At 37.8% G+C, this 18,292-nt stretch overlaps 1 protein-coding gene across 1 annotated transcript in view; it reads right to left on the bottom strand.

Moving 5' to 3' along the window:
* Nucleotides 1-18,292, bottom strand: part of LOC150079653 (medium-chain acyl-CoA ligase ACSF2, mitochondrial-like) — a 214,685-nt gene that overhangs the window by 114,939 nt on the left and 81,454 nt on the right. Inside the window, exons 4-6 of the mRNA XM_090382505.1 lie at nt 5,301-5,354; nt 3,785-3,903; nt 2,989-3,033 (exon numbers count right to left, since the gene is read on the bottom strand). Coding sequence (XP_090238631.1) covers nt 2,989-3,033; nt 3,785-3,903; nt 5,301-5,354 — 218 coding nt within the window. The remainder of the gene's footprint in view (nt 1-2,988; nt 3,034-3,784; nt 3,904-5,300; nt 5,355-18,292) is intronic.

The raw sequence follows: 18,292 nt of genomic DNA, 5'->3' as shown, positions 1-18,292 counted from the left end.
CATTACATAAGGAATACTGTAATGATATCCTTTCATTTTTTGTAAAAAGAATTGTAGTTACTCAGTAAGTTTTATCTTCACTTTAGATTACAACAAGTAATTACAGTAACCAAAGTAACCAAAACAGCATTGTGGCCTGACTGAGTGAGCAATACAAAAGTACAGCAATATACTGTATATGTGTTTGAGTTGATCATTTTTCTAATGTAACGTGACTATAAAATAAAGTTAACGATAATATTCTTTTAGCATTAGTAGAGGCATATGATGCAAGAAAGCAAGCTTATGCAGCATCAGCCAAAAAAAAAAAAAAAAAACACTCCCATTTCACCCCTCTGTTCGTTCCAAATACCTGTCCAACACAGCCTTAAATTTATTTAGGCTATCAACTTCCGCAACAAAGGATGGAAGTCTGTTCCACCAACCAACTACCCGCTGGCTAAAGACAAGCTTCTGCACATTTATCCTACATCTGTCTTTCCTCAATCTGAATTTATGCCCTCTCAGGTGATTATTCTGAGCAAGAGGAAGAATCACATCAGCATTGAGCATGCTCAAACTATTCAAGGCTTTATACACCTCAATCAGATCACCTTGCAGGTGCATAGTCTCCAGACACTGTAATTTGCAAAAATTAACCTTTCTTTGTACGAGCAACCCTTTATTCCATTCACTAATCTTGTTGCCCTTCTCTGTACTCGTTCCAATAGCTCTCCATCCTTCTTAAAACGAGGCCTTCAGACCTGTATACAGGTCTGAAGGTGTGGCCTGACCATTGCCTTATACAAGGAGATAATCACCACCTCATCCCTGCTAGAAAAATTCCTGTATATCACTGAGAAGACACCATGAGCTACTCTTGCAGGCCATCTGCACTGCTCAGAAAACTTCATATCTGCCTGCACAATTACCCCCAGGTCCTTTTCATTCTGTACCACTGTCAGTGTAGTACCACAGAGTTGATACGTTACTCTGGGATTACTGCTTCCCATATTTAGTACTTTACATTTATCAATGTTAAACTTCATTTACCACTTCTCAGCCCATCTGCTCAAATTTTCTAGATCCTGTTGCAGCAGCGTACTGTCATTAGTGTCATTAACAACCCTGCCAACCTTCGTATCATCTGCAAACTTGAACATTAAGCTTGATATACCATCATCAGAATCATTTATAAATACAGAAAACAGCAATGGACCCAACACTGAAGCCTGTGGGACTCCACTAATAACATTAGTCCACGATGAGCAGTGTCCATTGATTACCACTCTCTGTCTTCTCGCACTCAACCATCCCTTTATCCATAGCAGCAATTTGCCTCCAATGCCACACTGCTCCAATTTGTTCAGCAGTCTTCCATGTGCAACAGTATCAAAAGCCTTTCTAAAATCCAAATATATAATATCAAAGTTATTCCCTGCATCCAGTTCTTTTGTGACTGCCTCATAGTATCCAATCAAATTGGTCAGGCAAGACTTTCCCTTAACAATTTGCCTCCACTGCCACACTGCTCCAATTTGTTCAGCAGTCTTCCATGTGCAACAGTATCAAATGTCCGAGCTATAACTGAAGTCTTGTCCTGCAGTGCTTCTTTAATCAGTGCCTCCATTAATGTTCCTGGAACAGAAGTTAAACTAAGAGTTCTGTAATTACTTGTTATTATTATTATTATTATTATTATTAACTATATGGTGCAAGGAAGCCTGAGGCTTATGCTGCACCAGCAAAAAAAAAAAAATCTGAATTATCCCCAGAGAGAGAGAGAAAAGCAGAAAGGAATCACCAAGAAAGAGAGAGAAGAATGATGATATCCAGCTCAGGACCCTGGGTGTGCTAAGCCCATATGCCCACCAGATGCGAGCCCCTGGGGTTTGTGTTTCCCTTTGGTCCTCCTTTGGAATTGGGGTCACATTTGCACATCTCCAGTCCATGGATACCTCCCCTGAGTCCAAAGAAGCTCTCATAATTATGGCTAAGGGTTTGCTTACGTCTTTTGCTGCCTCCTGTAATATAACTGGATAGATCCCATCCACCCCGGGTGTCTTTTTTATGTTTATCTTCAACAATTTCTCCTCCACTTTCCTCTCAGTTATTACAAAATCATCTAGCTCACTGCCAGAGTTTAACTCACCTCTGGCATTCTCCTCCCTGAATAATTCCTCATGTGTGAATATAGATGCAAAATGCTCATTTAGTTTGTTAGCCACCTGAGCAGGATCATCAACAGTTGAACCATCAATATCCAGTGGACCAATCTGATTCATCCCTTTTCCTCTAGAGTTTACATAGGTAAAGAACTCTTTGCTGTTTTTCTTTGCATCCTTTGCCAAAGATTTTTCATAATCTTCCTTTGCCTGCCTAATCTCCTTTGTGACTTGGTTACAGACCATCTTATATCTATCATAGGCTTCCATGTCACCCATTAATTATATGTATCCCATGCATTTTTCTTCTCTGCAATATGTCTCATTAGTTCATGTGACATCCATTTAGGCCTAAACCTTGAACAATATTTCTTAGTTGGTATGTAAAGCCTAGTAGCTTCCAAGATAAATTCTTTGAATTCTTCCCATTTTGAATTTGCTGTTGGTAACATCAGTTGGTCCCACTGTATAGAATTTAAATACTATCTCAGACCACCATAGTCACCTTTACTAAAGCAAAAACTGTTCCCTGATGGTAGTTACCTCTTTGAGTAAATCCCACTTCAGCACACTGTGATCACTGACACCTAGTGGTTCCTTTATCTGCAGATTCTTAATGCATGAAGAATCACTGCTGATAATCAGATCAAGAGTATTACTCCCTCTAGTTGCCTCCTGAACATGCTGATATAGAAACCAAATTCCTCTGGTCTATGTGGATGTGCAAGAGTATAAGCAGAATGTTTTTTGTTTTTAATGCGGTATATTCTTATTGATATAAAATGCATACTAATGATGTATTGGCGGACACAAATGCAAAACAATAAAATTTATCCATACTTACGGTTTTTTTTCAGATAACATAATCACGGTGGTTAAGTGTGGAAACCTATTAAGAATAAAAATTTATTATTTTTTTTTACCTTTAACTTTTATACTTTCATTTATAATTATAGTATTACAAGCCATAATAAGTAAAACAATGTGAAAATGATTGTGTAGATAAGTTTAGATATTTCATTCATAAACATGAAATCACAATTCATTTATTATCTAACCATATTACACTAATCAATTCAATTTTACATCAGTTTATCTAAGTGCTTAACTTTAGATTAAAATAATCATATACTTGCATTTAAGTTGTGAAATGTATTTTTTTTTAATTTATAAAATAATGTATTTAATTTTAATAGAGTTGAGGAATGTAGAATTCCTCAACTCTGGGATCCTGAAATGAGGGTCACGAAAATCATTGAGATTCATAAACTGCTCTGAGATTTTTTGTTTAATACTTGTTTTTTCCTCTTCTTCCATTAGTGAGCAAGCAAATGGTGGGTAAGAGAGCGCGAGTGAATGGGTGATATTTTATTGTTGCATTTTAAAAATGCATAAAATGAAGCTGGATATTCAGATTCAAACCAAGTGTAACATGCCATAACCTTATCTTGAACAGTGTTGTCATATTTATGGAAAACGTTTGTTTAGATAAAGAGCAAGGATTTAGGGTGGAATGTGGATTAGAAGGTGAATAACAGCAAGTAACTTAAAGTGCTAATAATTTGGTATTAAACTTTTATTTTTTGTGAATGTCCTAAATGCCATTATTTATCCGATGAATTTATAATAATCAAGCATACCTAGAGCTCTTAAGTTTTCCTGGTGGTGCTTCATCTAATTCTGGAACTAGAGACCTTATTTTACTATAGTAGTCTTGAGTTTTGAAAACATTTTCCATTACAAGAACATTTACTTTAGCCTGAAATACAGAAGTTCAATATATTTCTTTCTTTCTGTGTATCTGCATATATAAAATAATATATAAATAATTTTTAAAACTAAGTACTGGTAAGGAAATCTAATTGAAGTGTTTAAGACTTTAACTGGGTAGAGTAAACTAAATGCCAATGGCATCCTTACTCTTTCTTGTACAACGCACATAAGGGGACATAAATTTAAATCGAAAAAGGATGGTTGCAGAAAAGGTGCATGAAAATTTGCTTTCAACCAGAGAGTAATTTATTGTTGGAATAAACTTCCATCTGGTGTTGTGGAAATATGTAGTCTGAATAAATTTAAAGGAGTAAACAAACTATTAGAGGGAATGTATAGAAGAAGTAAATAGTGTTTATATTTTTTGGCTGATGTTTATAAGCTTGCTTTTTTGCATCATTTGCTACTACTAATACTCTATGATATTTTCTAATATTAGTAGTAGTAGTATTTTCTATTTTAATATTTTCATTTTTTTTGTTCATTTTAATATTTTCTAGTTTAGTATTAGTATTTTCTAGTGTTAGCAGTAGCAAATGATGCAAGAAAGCATGCACCTCTTCTATTCATATAATTTCTACCTTTCCTGAACAACTTTTTCCTACCAACTAGGCAAGGTTATGTTGAGAAAAATTTATTCCAATAAGTATTGCAGAGTTTTACAAGTGTAGAGTTAATCAACAATGGCTTCATCATATAATTCCCCCTGTCATATCAGAGAAAAATTTAGACACAACAGCATTTTGACCTGACTTGCAACATTTTTACAGCATAATCTTATACTTCATAACCAAGTCATCAGTTTGTTTTTGATTTAAAGGCAGAGGTTCCCAAAGTGTGAGATCCCCACCTGGGGGTGAATATTGTTTGTATGAAGCATTTTTTTAACAAAATACTGACAAACTTTTTTTTTCTAAATCCTTTGCTTGGTTTAGGTTATTTAGTTAAATATACTGAAGTATATATTAATTTATAAAAGTATGTATACTCATAGCAAAATTTTATTTATTTTCACTGTTCTAGGGAGAGCATGAAGTTTGCAAAATATTTTAGGGCTTACAAGGTATAAAAAGTTTGGAAATTTGTTTTAAGGCATTAATTCTCACGTGGATAATCATGCACCCTTTAGCTTCCCTTAAGAGTGAATAACTAGCCAGTATCATCATCAATTCTTTCCCTTGGAAGACATATAATTTAAAAAATTCATCTCTTAAGTGCAAGTGTTCAACAGCACTTTCAAGCCAGATTATTTTTTCTTGGAATTGCATTTGAGAAATTAGTTGCATCAGTTGAATAATTTAAATTATTCCATTAATTCAAACTTTCAGATAAATAATGATCTAAAAAAGATTATTCCAAATCACCAAAAAATTTTATTTTTACCTTTTTCAGACAGAAATCTATTTCTGGAGTTTGATAGGCAGGATTCAAGGTTACCTGTAATAAACAAAATGAGTCAGCTGCATATAAATTTCTAAACTTACTGCCTTTCAGCAATCATATCAGAATAAATTTTTGCATAATTTAGGCAAATAATGAAGTCTCTTAATAAATAAAGAGAGAAAAATTAGTTATTTCCATTTCTTTCTGTAAACAAATCATTTGACCAACAAGATACTTGAATGATTTACTTATTCTGATATGTAGGTCAATTAACTTAATGTGGAAGTACCAATGGGCACACAGGCATACAAGGTATACCAAAAGAAATTAAAATTAAAAAAATCTATTAGACTGATTCAATGTGGATGTTAGTATTTCTTCAGCATAGTTTTGATCTTTGAACTTCAAGCTGTTAGAATTACAGAAGTAAGCCCATTGTTAGATCTCTCAGTGCTGTGCTGTGTATCCAGAATACACTATATGACAATTGGTTTAAAAATTTTATTTCGGTTCTGCTACTTTAGAATAAGTTTTTCTAAAAATGTAATAAATAAAATTATATAAAAGAATAACATTACAGAGTGCACAATTGCCTTTGTAATGTTATTCACGAGTTTATCAATTACTCTTTCTTTCTTTCAAAAAAAAAATACACTGATAGCACAAAAAGTACAAAATATGTACCATAGAGGAACATTAATGTCAATTCCAAAATATGTACCATAGAAGAACATTAATGTCAATTCCAGAATATGCCAAAATATATACCATAGAAGAACATTAATGTCAATTCCAGAATATGCCAAAATATATACTATAGAAGAACATTAATGTCAATTCCAAAATATGTACCATAGAAGAACATTAATGTCAATTCTAGTATTTCTTCAGTTTTTGGTTCACTTTCAGTTTATATCACTTTGGAAGTTGTATTAGAAGTGAAAGTGAATAAAAAATTAATTTCCATTTATACTCTTGTGTGACTGAAACCAGAAGAGTTTACAACTTTGTTGTAACTGTTTCATTGCAACTGATATACCAGTGCTTATTCTGATGTGTTCCAATTAAATGATTAACAATGGAATGTGTAATTTTTGTGGCCATGCACAGGCTTGCTCTCACAATATATAATTCTGTGTCTGCATACATTACCCTGGAACCACAGCCAGCCCAACAGAAGTAGTTAACAGATAACATGACTGCTGTCTGTTGGAATACTGTTGCAATTTAAAAATATATGAAGGAAAGTCAAAAAATAAGGTTTACATTGAAATAGACATATTAATAAAGATACATCATTAAACTATTTTTTGAATAGTCATCATACTTGTTTAGGCACTTGTCAGAGTAGTTGATCAAATTGCCCAAATCACGACAGTAGAAAGATGTGTTCTCCTGCAGTAGCAATTGCCTGACCTCTTGGATGCTTTATCCAATGGTGAGCATTTCCCTGACAGGTGCCTTCTTAATTTTTTTTTTTTAAATGAAAACCACAAACACGAGATGTATTAGAACCTATAGTACTTAGTACCATGCTTGGGTTGGAGGTTAAGAAGACGAAAGAAGATATCTGTTGACATTAGACTTGAACTTCTGTAGACTGTAATTTTCAGAAAAGATATATAAAGGAAGGTTGTTCCAGAAAACGGCAGTTGAATGAATAAACGAGGAAGATGAAAAGTTGGTTCTGTGAGTTTGAAATTGGACAATAAATGGATGTTGGCTAGTGGCGGCACATGTTCGGACTGTTTTGAAAGAGAGAGCAGGAATTATAGAAGCCAATTCGAAGAACAGTGCACATGGAAGTATCTGTAGAAAAGGCATGCAGCAGAAACAGTACATCTATGAGACAGCAAGTGGAGAGACTGTTAGAGATCAGTCATTAATTAACCTAACTGCCCTCTTCTGAATGGAATCTAGAAGCCTGAGAGAGGTTTTGGGGGCACCACCCCAGATGTGGAAACAATATTGCATGGTAGGGCAGATTTGTGATTTGTACAGAGTGAATAGCTGTTTGGAAGAAAAGTAAAGCAGACAGCAAAAGAGAAAACCAAGTTTTTTAGATGCAGAGGAAGCAGTATTTGTAATGTGCTTGTGCCAAGAGAAATTAGAAGTCAGGGTAATCCCCAAAAGAGATATATCAACTTGCCTAGAAATCGGAGTGTCACCAAGGATAAGCTTAGGAGCAGAAGAATCCTTTTTGCGAGATATAAGACAAGACTGACTTTTAGAAGGACTGAAATTAACTAAGTTGTCTTGGCCCCACTGGAGAATTACCTCGAGATCTGCATTTTAAGGAATTGGTAGTGGATATTCAAGAAGTTGAGGCTGATTGAGCAGGGCAAGGTTTCTCAAAATGGAAAGTGGAATGCAATGTGCTATCATCGGCAAAACTATAGATAGAATTTCCAGTCAATGAAAGGTCATTAATATACAAGAGGAAAAGAGTGGGGAAAAGAACTGAACCTTGGGGGACACCAGCATTAGTGGAGAAGTTAGAAGACAGAGAGCCATCTACCATCACCTTCAGTGAGCGATCAGAGAGAAAACTGGATAACCACTTACAAAAAACAGTTGGCAAACCATAAAATGGATGCTTGTTTAGAAGACTTTTATGCCAAACATGATCGAAAGCCTTTGAGGTGTCAAGAGCAACTGCTTGTGTTTCACCGAACTTTTCCATTGAATTTGTCCATAAATGGCTAACATAAGCCAGAATATCACCAGTGGATCGACACTGACGGAATTCATACTGGTGATCGTTGATCAGATGGAAGGTTTCTAGGTAGTTTAAGAGTTGGCGGTTAATTTATTTCTCCATTACTTTAGAAAGAGTAGAAGTAATTGCAATGAGATGATAATTGGATGGGAGGGATTTGTCACCTTTTTTAGGAACTGGCTGGATATGAGCAAATTTCCAAGCAGAAGGAAAAATGCCTTTGGAATAAGAAAGTGAAAAAAGGCAGCAAAGAACAGGAGCACAGGTTTTGAGAACAATTGGAGAAATACCATCAGGACCTCGAGCTTTCTTAGCATCGAGATTAGTCAAAATCCTTCTGACATCCTTTTGACAGAAGACCACAGGAGGCATTGAATGGAGCATGTTGGGAATGGTGGGAGGTGTTTTACCAAGATGATTAATACATGAGTTGAAGAAAAATGGGATGCTAGCAAGTTAGTTTTATCTTTGGCTGAATGACAACAGAACCATCTGGTTTTGATCGAGGTGGGATCAGAGATGGGCAAAAGTTGTGGCCAATAGTTTTGACAAGAGACCAGAATGCTCAGCTACCATTAGGGCAGGAAGCAAGTTTTCTACTCTTAGCCTGTTCAAAATCTAGTTTGAACTGATTAATAACAAATTAATAAATGTGGGATGAGGTGTAAGTCAGATGGCATCAAGTTGGAATGTGTAGCATGCATTGCACTATCATATAATAGCAGGCCACACCTTGTATAGTAAATAGCAATCTTTAGTTCGGTCGACATAGAATATGATGTTGTGTTGATTGTTGCACCACTTTCAGGATGAAATCCACCAAAATGACTTCCTGTATGTCCCAAAAGATGGTTACCATCACCTTTCCTTAAATTAACATTGTTTGGAAGGAAGAAATATAGGATTGCATCTTATCCTCAGGACAACAGTGAAACACCTATGCCTCATCCATGGTAATGCTGCAACCCAAAAATTCCTCGCTGCTTCCATGTATTATTGCAGGTTGATGAGTAATATCAACAAGCATGCTTTCTTAAGTTTAACAGTCAACTGGTGAGGCTCCCATCTGTTACTGGCTATCTGGTAGCCAAGATGCTCATGCACAATGCTCCACGCAGTTCCACACGAATCTCTTCTCGAACTACATAAAAGGCACAGATTTATCTGCTTACACTGCTGCATCGATACTAATAACATGTTCATATGATGTGGATACATATCTACTCCTGCTGTCATTCACTATGCTTGTCTAACCATCGGAAAACTCATAACGCTTAATTTCCTACTTACTTGCATTTTTCACTGACATGAAATTCGGGCCATATACACCATTTCCTAGAAATAAATAACTGATTGTAGCTCTATTGGCAAATCATGTTCTCACTAATGCTACATTGGTATATGAACTATTCTGTGTGTGCAGTTACTTTCTGCTTACTGTTGAGACTACATACTAAAATATTTCTGAGTTGCAGCCCACTACAATTAAAATGGCACAACAATGCAAAGAAGCAAACTTATTTTGCATCTGCTAAAAATTCAAAAACAGAAAGTGTTTATCCAATTCTTGAATTTTACAAAACTGTGCACTTCAGCCACTCTTGCAGGCAACTTATTTAAAATGTTCCATTGGATGCTGTCCAAAGGTAAACTTCATAATATATAGTCTATTAGTCTTTCCTAAAATTTTATAGATGGGCCCCTAGTTCTTGTCTAACTCACCAGTTATAATAGCTTCCTCATTCATTGTACTAATTCCCTCAGGGCCCTTTTGCAATCCAGTCAAATCTCCTCCCCCTTCCAAGGGGGAGTCTAGCTGTTAAGCTCTGCAGACCACATCTAAGCAATGTCTCACACTAGAAGAAATCATGCTTAACATCCTTCACCAATCTATCTAGTCACTCCTCTTTGAACTTTTCATAGTAGGTCTATATTGACAAAGGATGCAAACAAAAACAGTACAGACTTCTTTACTTATGTAAGCTCTAGAAGGAAGGGGATGAATTGGATTGGTCTATTGATATCAATGGTTCAATTGTTGAGGAATTTGCTCAGGTAGCTGACAAACTGAAAGAGCATTTTGCATCTACATTCATGCATGAGGAATTCTGGGGAAGTGGAGGCCAGAAGCTTATCAAACTCTAACAGGGAGTTAAATTATTTTTTAATAACTGAGAGCAAAGCGGAGGAGAAATTTCTGAAGTAAAACATAAGGAAGGCTCCTAGGGTATATGGGATCTATCCAGTTATATTAAAGGAGGCAGCAAAGGAAGTAAGCAGGCCCTTAGCCATGATTATGAAGGCATCCATGGACTCAGGGGAGGTCCCCACAGACTTGGGATGCGCAAATGTATCCACAACTCACAAAGGGAATTTGAAAGGTGACACAAGTAATTACAGACCTGTTAGTTTAACATCTGTTCCTAGGAAAATAATGTAGTCATTGGTTAAAGAAGCACTGCAGGATCATCTAGCCAAAACTGCAGTAATAGTTCAGATACAGCATGGGTTTTTTAAGGGGAAGTCTTGTCTTTAACAATTTGATTGGATACTATGATGTAGTCACAAAGCAAATGAATGAAAAAAATAATTTTGATATCATATACTTGGATTTTAGGAAAGCTTTTGATACTGTTGCTCACGGTACTACTGTACAAGTTTGAGCAGTATGGCATTAAGAGAAAGTTGCTACAATGGATAAAAGGATGGTTGAGTGAGATAAAACAGAGTGGTAATCAATGGACACTGCTCTTCATCAACTAATGTTAGTAGTGGAATTCCCCAGAGGTCTGTAATGGGCACATTTTTGTTTTCTGTATTTATCAATGATATTAATGAAGGAATATCAGGCTTAATATCCAAGTTTGCATATGATACAAAGATTAGTAGGGTTGTTAATGACAGTAAGGATTGTACACTACTGCAACAGGAACTAGAAAATTTGAGCAAATGGGCTGAGATGTGGCAACTGAAGTTTAACATTGACAAATGCAAAGTACAGCATATGGGTAGCAATAACCCCAGAGTAATGTATCAACTGTGTGGTACTAAACTCAGGATATGGGAGAGTGAAAGAAACCTGGGGATAATTGTGCAGTCTGATATGAAATTTTCTGAGCAGTGTAGACAGGCTGCAAGAGTAGCTCATGGGTCTTGTCAATGATATATAGGAATTTTGCTAGCAGGGATAAGGAAGTGATTATCCCCTTGTATAGGGTGATGGTGAGGCCACACCTTGAGTACTGCATACAGGTCTAGTGGCCTCATTTTAGGAAAGATGTTGAAGTACTAGAACGAGTATAGAGAAAGGCAATGATGTTAGTGAGTGGAACAAAGGGTTGCAGTTACCAAGACAGGCTTAAATTCTGCAAACTGCAGTGTCTGGAGACTAGACACTGCAAGATTATCTGATTGAGGTGTATAGAGCCTTGAATGGATTGAGCAGGCTCAATGTTGATGGGATACTTGCACTTGCTCAGATTAAGAACTTAATGGGGCATAAATTCAAATTGGGGAAAGAGAGTTGTAGAATAGATGTGCAGAAATTTGCCTTTAGCCAGAGGGTGGATGATTGCTGGAACAAGCTTCCATCTGTCGTTGTGGAAGTTGACAGCTAAAATAAATTGAAGGCTGAACTAGACAAACCTTTGGAGTGAATGGATGGGTGAAACAGGAAGGTTTTTTTTTTTTTTTAGCTGATGCTATATAAGCTTGTTTTCTTGCATCATATGCCTCTACTAATGCTAATCTCTTTCTTTAGATTTGGCCCCCAGCCCTGGATACAATATTCCAAGTGTGGTCACACCATCTTATAACGAGGGTTTGTTACTGAAGAACAAAGGAATGACTTTTTGTGTATAATTTATAATTGTCTTCTCATTCTTTACATATTAGACATAACATATCTTTGAACTAGAATTCTATCTTCCTCTACTGTACGTTGTGTTTTATTGATTCCGTTGTTATGAATCATTTGTAATAATGGAGAGCAAAGTGGAGGAGAAACTGTTCAAGTTAAACATAAAAAAGGCACATGGGGAAGATGGAATCTATCTACTTATATTGAAGGAGGCAGTGAGGGAAGTTAGCAAACCCTTAGCCATAATTATGAGAGCATCCTTAGATTCAGAGGAGGTCTCCATAGACTGTAGATGTGCAAATGTATCCCCAATTAACAAAGGGGTTCAAAAGGTTACACGAATAATCATAGACCTGTTAGTTTATCTTCTCTTCTAGGGAAAATAATGGAGTCACTGGCTAAAGAGGTGATACAGGATCACCTAGACAAGACTGCAGTAATAGTTCAGACACATTGAATACTACAATGTGGTCAAAAAAGAACTGGATGCAAAAAATAATTTTGATATCATATACTTGGATTTCAGGAAAGCTTTTGATACTGTTGCAAATGGAAGGCTGCTTTACAAATTGGTGTGGTATGGCATTAAGGGAAAGTTGGTGCAATGGATAAAAGGATGGTTAAGTGGGAGACTGCAGTGAGTGGTAATAAATGAACACTGCTTTAAGTGGACTAATGTTATTATTGAAATCCTCCAGGAGCCCATTATTGTTTTGTGTATTTATCAATGATATCAATGAAGGTATATAAGCCTTAATGTCTAAGTTTGCAGATGATACAAAGGTTGGCAGGGTTGTTAATGACACTAAAGACAGTATACTACTGCAACAGGGTCTAGAAAATTTAGCAAATGGGCTGAGAAGTGGCAACGGAAGTTTAATATTGACAAATGCAAACTACTGCATATCGGTAGCAGTAGCCTAAGAGAAATATACCAACTGTGTGGTACACTTAGGGAGGTGGAGTATGAAAAAGACCTGGGGTAATTGTGCAATCAAATTTGAAGTTCTCTGAGCAGTGCAAACAGGCAGCCAGAGCTGATCATGGAGTTTTGTCAATGATATATAGGAATTTTGCTAGCAGAGACAAGGAGGTGATTATCCCTTTGTATAAGGCAATGATCAGGCCAAAAATTGAGTACTGCATACAGGCCTCATTTTAAAAAGGAAGTAGAGTTGCTAGAATGAGTACAGAGAAGAGCAACAAGATTGGTGAGAGGACCAAAGGGGTGCTTTTACCAAGAGAGCATTAGCATCAGTAGAGGCATACGATTCAAGAAAGCAAGCTTGTGAAGCATCAGCCAAAAAAAAAAACACCCTCTCATTTCACTCCTCCATTCGTTTCAAATGAGCGAATTCGAACTGCTGGTTAAAACAAGTAACGCGGACATAATAGGGCTTACAGAGACGTGGTGCCACCCGGAAATTGGGGATGATGAGTTTCAGTACGGCTTGTATAATGTATTTAGGAAGGATAGAGTAGATAGAAGGGGTGGTGGGGTAATGCTTCTTATCAGAAGCAGCCTGAGTGCGACGATAGCTTTCCCGGATTCAGACATTTCACATGCTAGTATAGAGTCTGTATGGTGTGAGATAGTTGGAAACAAAGGTACAATGCGAGTAGGAGTAATCTACAGACCAGGTGATTGTGAAGACTATGACAAAAGCCTCTACATGCAAATGGAATGGGCAAGTAAGCGTCAATGCCTTATTATGGGTGATTTCAATTTGCCACTAATTGATTGGAGTAAATGGGAAGGAAACTCGACATGGGGAACAAAATTTTTAAATCAACTAGATGACTGTTATTTGTATCAACATGTCAGGGAAAGTACTAGAGAAAAGAATATCCTAGACCTCATCATCACCCATGAATCAGATGACATAACAGGGCTGACAGTAGAGGAACCAGTAGCAGGAAGTGATCACGGAGTTCTACGGTGGATGATGACGAGAGAGGTAGCAGAAGTAAAAGGCAAAGGAATGGGTTTTAATTTCAGAAAAGGAAATTACGATGCCTTAAGGTACTACATGGCCTCTATTAACTGGGTAGATATCGCGCAGAGAATGAATACAATTGAACTGTGGTACGCTTTTAAAACATTTAATCACAGAGGCCTTGAATGCGTATATACCATTAAAAAAATACTCCACGAGAAGGGTTCCAAGTTGGATGAATAGTGAAGTTGCCACATTACTTGAACAGAAAAAGGTGGCATGGAAAGGTTACAGAGCAATAAAAAGTACTGAAGCCTATAACAGCTACAAGGTGATGTGTAATAGAGCCACAGAAAAGGTTCGACAGGCAAAGGCAGTTTATGAGAAATCACTAGCAAACAGAGCAAAGAGGGGGGATAAAGAATTCTTCACATATATAAATGCCAAGAAGAGCAGGACAAACCAGATCGGACCTTTACGTAAGGGAAAGGGGATAGTAATAAATACACCAGCTGCCGTTGCAGATGAACTCAACAGTTATTTTGCATCGATATTTACAAATGAAAAGCCTTTTGTGGCAATGGGAAATTGTGGGAGCGAAGTTAAAAAATATGTAATTAATGATATTGAAATTTCGCAAGATTATTTAATAAAAAAACTGTCAAGCCTACAGACCAGTAAGGCTCCTGGAGTTGATGGAATATACCCTATAATCTTGAGAGAGGCGGCAAGCGAGTGCATTGAACCACTGAGGCTGGTTATGCGAGCATCACTAGACTCTGGGGAGATTCCCTTGGATTGGAAAAGTGCAAATGTATCTCCCATACATAAGGGTGGCTCTAAAAGTGAAGTGGGAAATTATCGACCTGTCAGTCTGACTTCAGTAGTAGGGAAAATCATGGAGGCAATGATCAAGGGTGGAATTCAGGATCATTTGGATCGAATTGAAATTCTCAAGGATACTCAGCATGGTTTTGTAAAGGGAAAATCATGTTTAACAAATCTGGTTCGCTATTTCGAAAGGGTCACTCACGAGCTGGATTTAGGGAATAATTTCGACATTGTTTATTTAGATTTCAGCAAAGCTTTTGACTCAGTCCCACATGAGCGGTTGCTTTATAAGTTGGAACAGGTTGGAATCACTGGGAAAATCCTTAGATGGATAGAAGGATGGCTTCAGGGCAGGAGGCAGAGGGTTGTGATAAATGGCTATTCCTCAGATTGGGTTGATGTAAGAAGTGGGGTTCCCCAAGGATCAGTATTAGGACCACTGTTGTTTTTAATTTTCATAAACGACATTGATGAAGGGATAGAGGGCGTGATGTCTAAATTTGCAGATGATGTTAAAATTGGTAGAGTAGTTAATGATCACTGTCAAGCTGCGCTTCTTCAGAGAGACCTAGATAGACTTCAGGAATGGTCAGAAAAATGGCAGCTGTGCTTTAATCCAACAAAGTGTAAGGTATTACACCTGGGAAACAGTAATCCCAAAATAACTTATTCACTTGGTGGAGTTCAACTAAACCCAGTACTGGAGGAAAGGGACTTGGGTGTTACGATACGGTCAGACATGAAATTCTCTGAGCATTGTAAACAGGTTGCAAGAAAGGCCCATGGTGTCCTATCGATGATCTATCGAACTTTTGCAAGTAGAGATAGGGACGTGATAATCCCATTATATAAGGCCTATGTTAGACCACACTTGGAATACTGTGTTCAAGTATGGAGACCGCACCTAAAGAAAGACATCGAGCTTCTTGAAAGGGTGCAAAGAAGGGTAACTCGCCTGGTGAGATCGGCAAAAGGGCGTCCTTATGAAGAAAGACTTCGAATATGTGGGTTGCAGAGTTTGGAAACTAGACACCTTAGAGGAGATTTGATTGAGGTGTTTAAGGCTCTGAGAGGCATCAGTAAAATGAATGAGGACAAAATTTTCAAGATTATAAATGATGCTAGAACTAGGGGACATAAATTCAAGTTACGGGGGGAAATGTTTAGATTGGACTGCAGGAAGTTTTATTTTAGCCAGCGAGTTATAAATTACTGGAATAAGTTGCCTTCGTGGGTGGTAGAGGCCGACAGTTTGGGGAAATTCAAAGGTCATCTGGATAGTACTTTCGGGTAAGGGAAACGCATAGGATGATAGGATTAAATTCCTCTTTATTTATTTTTTATTTCATTTTATTATTTTTATTTATTTATTAATTATTATTATTTATTTATTTATTTAATTTTTGTTTTTATCATTGTTTTGTTCGGATTTTTTTTTTTTTTTTTTTTTTGGCTGGTGCAGCATAAGCCATAGGCTTTCTTGCACCATACGGCCGTTACTAATACTAATACTAATACTAAATGCCTGTCCAGCTCAGCCTTAAATTTATTTAGGCTATCAACTTCCACAATAAAAGTTGGAAGTCTGTTCCACCAATCAACTTACCCCGCTGGCTAAAGGCAAATTTCCACACATCTATTCTACTACTGTCTTTTCTCAATTTGAATCTATGTCCCCTCAAGTTCTTAATCTTAACAAGAGGAAGAATCCATCAGCATTCGGCGCCTCCGTAGCCAGGTGGGAAGGAGCAGCAGTGCATAGCACACGCTTCTTGATTAGACCGGGGTTCGAGCCCGTCACCACCAAATACGGAGGATGCGGAAAGGTCAGGGAATGACCACTGCATATCCCGGAGTAATATGGCCTTAGTTGCTAATGCTCCTAAAAAACCAAATAACAAACAAACAAACCATCAGCATTCAGCTTGCTCATCTGATTCAAGGCCTTATACACGTCAATCAGATCACCTCACGGGTGCCTACTCTCCAGGCACTGCAATTTGCAGAACTTAAGCCTTTCTTGGTAAGAGCACCCCTTTTTCCCCTTCTTTGTACTCGTTCTAGCAACTCTACATCCTTCCTAAAATAAGGCCTACAGACTTGTACACAGTACTCTAGGTGTGGCCTGACCATTCCCTTGTATAACAGGATAATCACCTCCCTGTCCCTGCTAGCAAAATTCCTATATATCATTGACAAGACTCCATGACCTGCTCTAGCAGCCCATCTGCACTGCTCAGCGAACTTCATATTTGGCCTCACAATTATCCCCAGGTCCTTTTCACTTTCCACTTCCCTGAGTGTAGTACCACACAGTTGGTACGTTTCTCTTAGGTTATTGCTACTGATATGCAGTACTTTGCATTTGTCAATGTTAAACTTCAGTTGCCACTTCTCAGCTCATTTTCCCAATTTATCTAGATCCAGTTGGAGCAGCATACTGTCTTTACTGTTGTTAACAACCCTGCCAACCTCTGTATCGTCTGCAAATTTGGATATTAAACCTCATATATCTTCATCAATATTATTATTATTGTTGTTGCTCTTATATTATTTCTCCCTGATTGGGGAGTTCTACTCCATGACGGGTACTGCTACCAAGTACACATGGTGGTTGTAATGTCTGGTGTTACCGTTGGTCGAGGAAATCTCTGACTATCCTACAGGTGTTCAGGATTGCGACTTTCTGGAGTTCCTTGTAGGTGTTCTCTGGGAGACCTATTGCTGCTAGGGTGCTATGTAGAGTCTTTAGTACCATACTGGTGGTTGACACGATGATTGGGATGGTTGATACTTCTTGCATATGCCACATCTCCTTGATCTCATGTCTCAGGTTCGTGTACTTCCTAATTTTTTCCTCATGGGTTTTCTGGACATTGCTAGTGTTCGGCACCGCTATGTCAATCAGGTAGGTAGCCTTTTCCATCTTGTCCACAAGGGTTATGTCCGGTCTGTTATGCGGGATGGTCTTATCCATTATTATGGTGCGATCCCAGTACAGCTTGTGGGTTTGGGTCTCTAGTACTGCCTGGGGTTTCTACTTGTAGTATGATACATTTTCTTTGGTCAACAGGTGCCTCCGTAGCCAGGTGGGCAGGAGCAGCAGTGCATAGCACATGCTTCTTGATTAGACCGGGGTTCAAGCCCGTGACCACCAAATACGGAGAACACGGAAAGGTCAGGGAATGACCACCGCATATCCCCGGAGCAATATGGCCTTAGTTGCTAATACTCCTAAAAACCAAAATAACAAACATAACATATTTGGTCAACTGGTATTTCCTCGCTAGCTTCTGATGTATTATCCTGGCTACCTGGTTGTGTCTATGAGAGTACTCAGTCTGAGTGATCACCTTGCACCTCGCGGTGATGTGTTGAATCGTTTCTGAGGCCAGGTGGCATCGTCGACATATGTCATCTGACATTCCGGGCTCCTTTGCGATGTATTTTATTATTATTAGCCATATGGCGCAAGGAAGCCTGAGGCTTATGCTGCACCAGCCAAATTTCTGCATTATCCTGAGAGAGAGAGAGAAAATCAGAAATAGAAGGGAATCACCAAGAAAGCAAGAAAGAGAAGAATGATGATATCCAGCTCAGGACCCTGGGTTTGCCACGCCCATACTCACCAGTGTGAGCCCATGGG

This window comes from Mastigoproctus giganteus, chromosome 10, assembly GCF_048544385.1.
Source record: "Mastigoproctus giganteus isolate SK-2022 chromosome 10, ASM4854438v1, whole genome shotgun sequence".
Classification (NCBI taxonomy): Eukaryota; Metazoa; Arthropoda; class Arachnida; order Uropygi; family Thelyphonidae; genus Mastigoproctus; species Mastigoproctus giganteus.
This window is presented reverse-complemented; position numbering and strand designations above follow the sequence as displayed.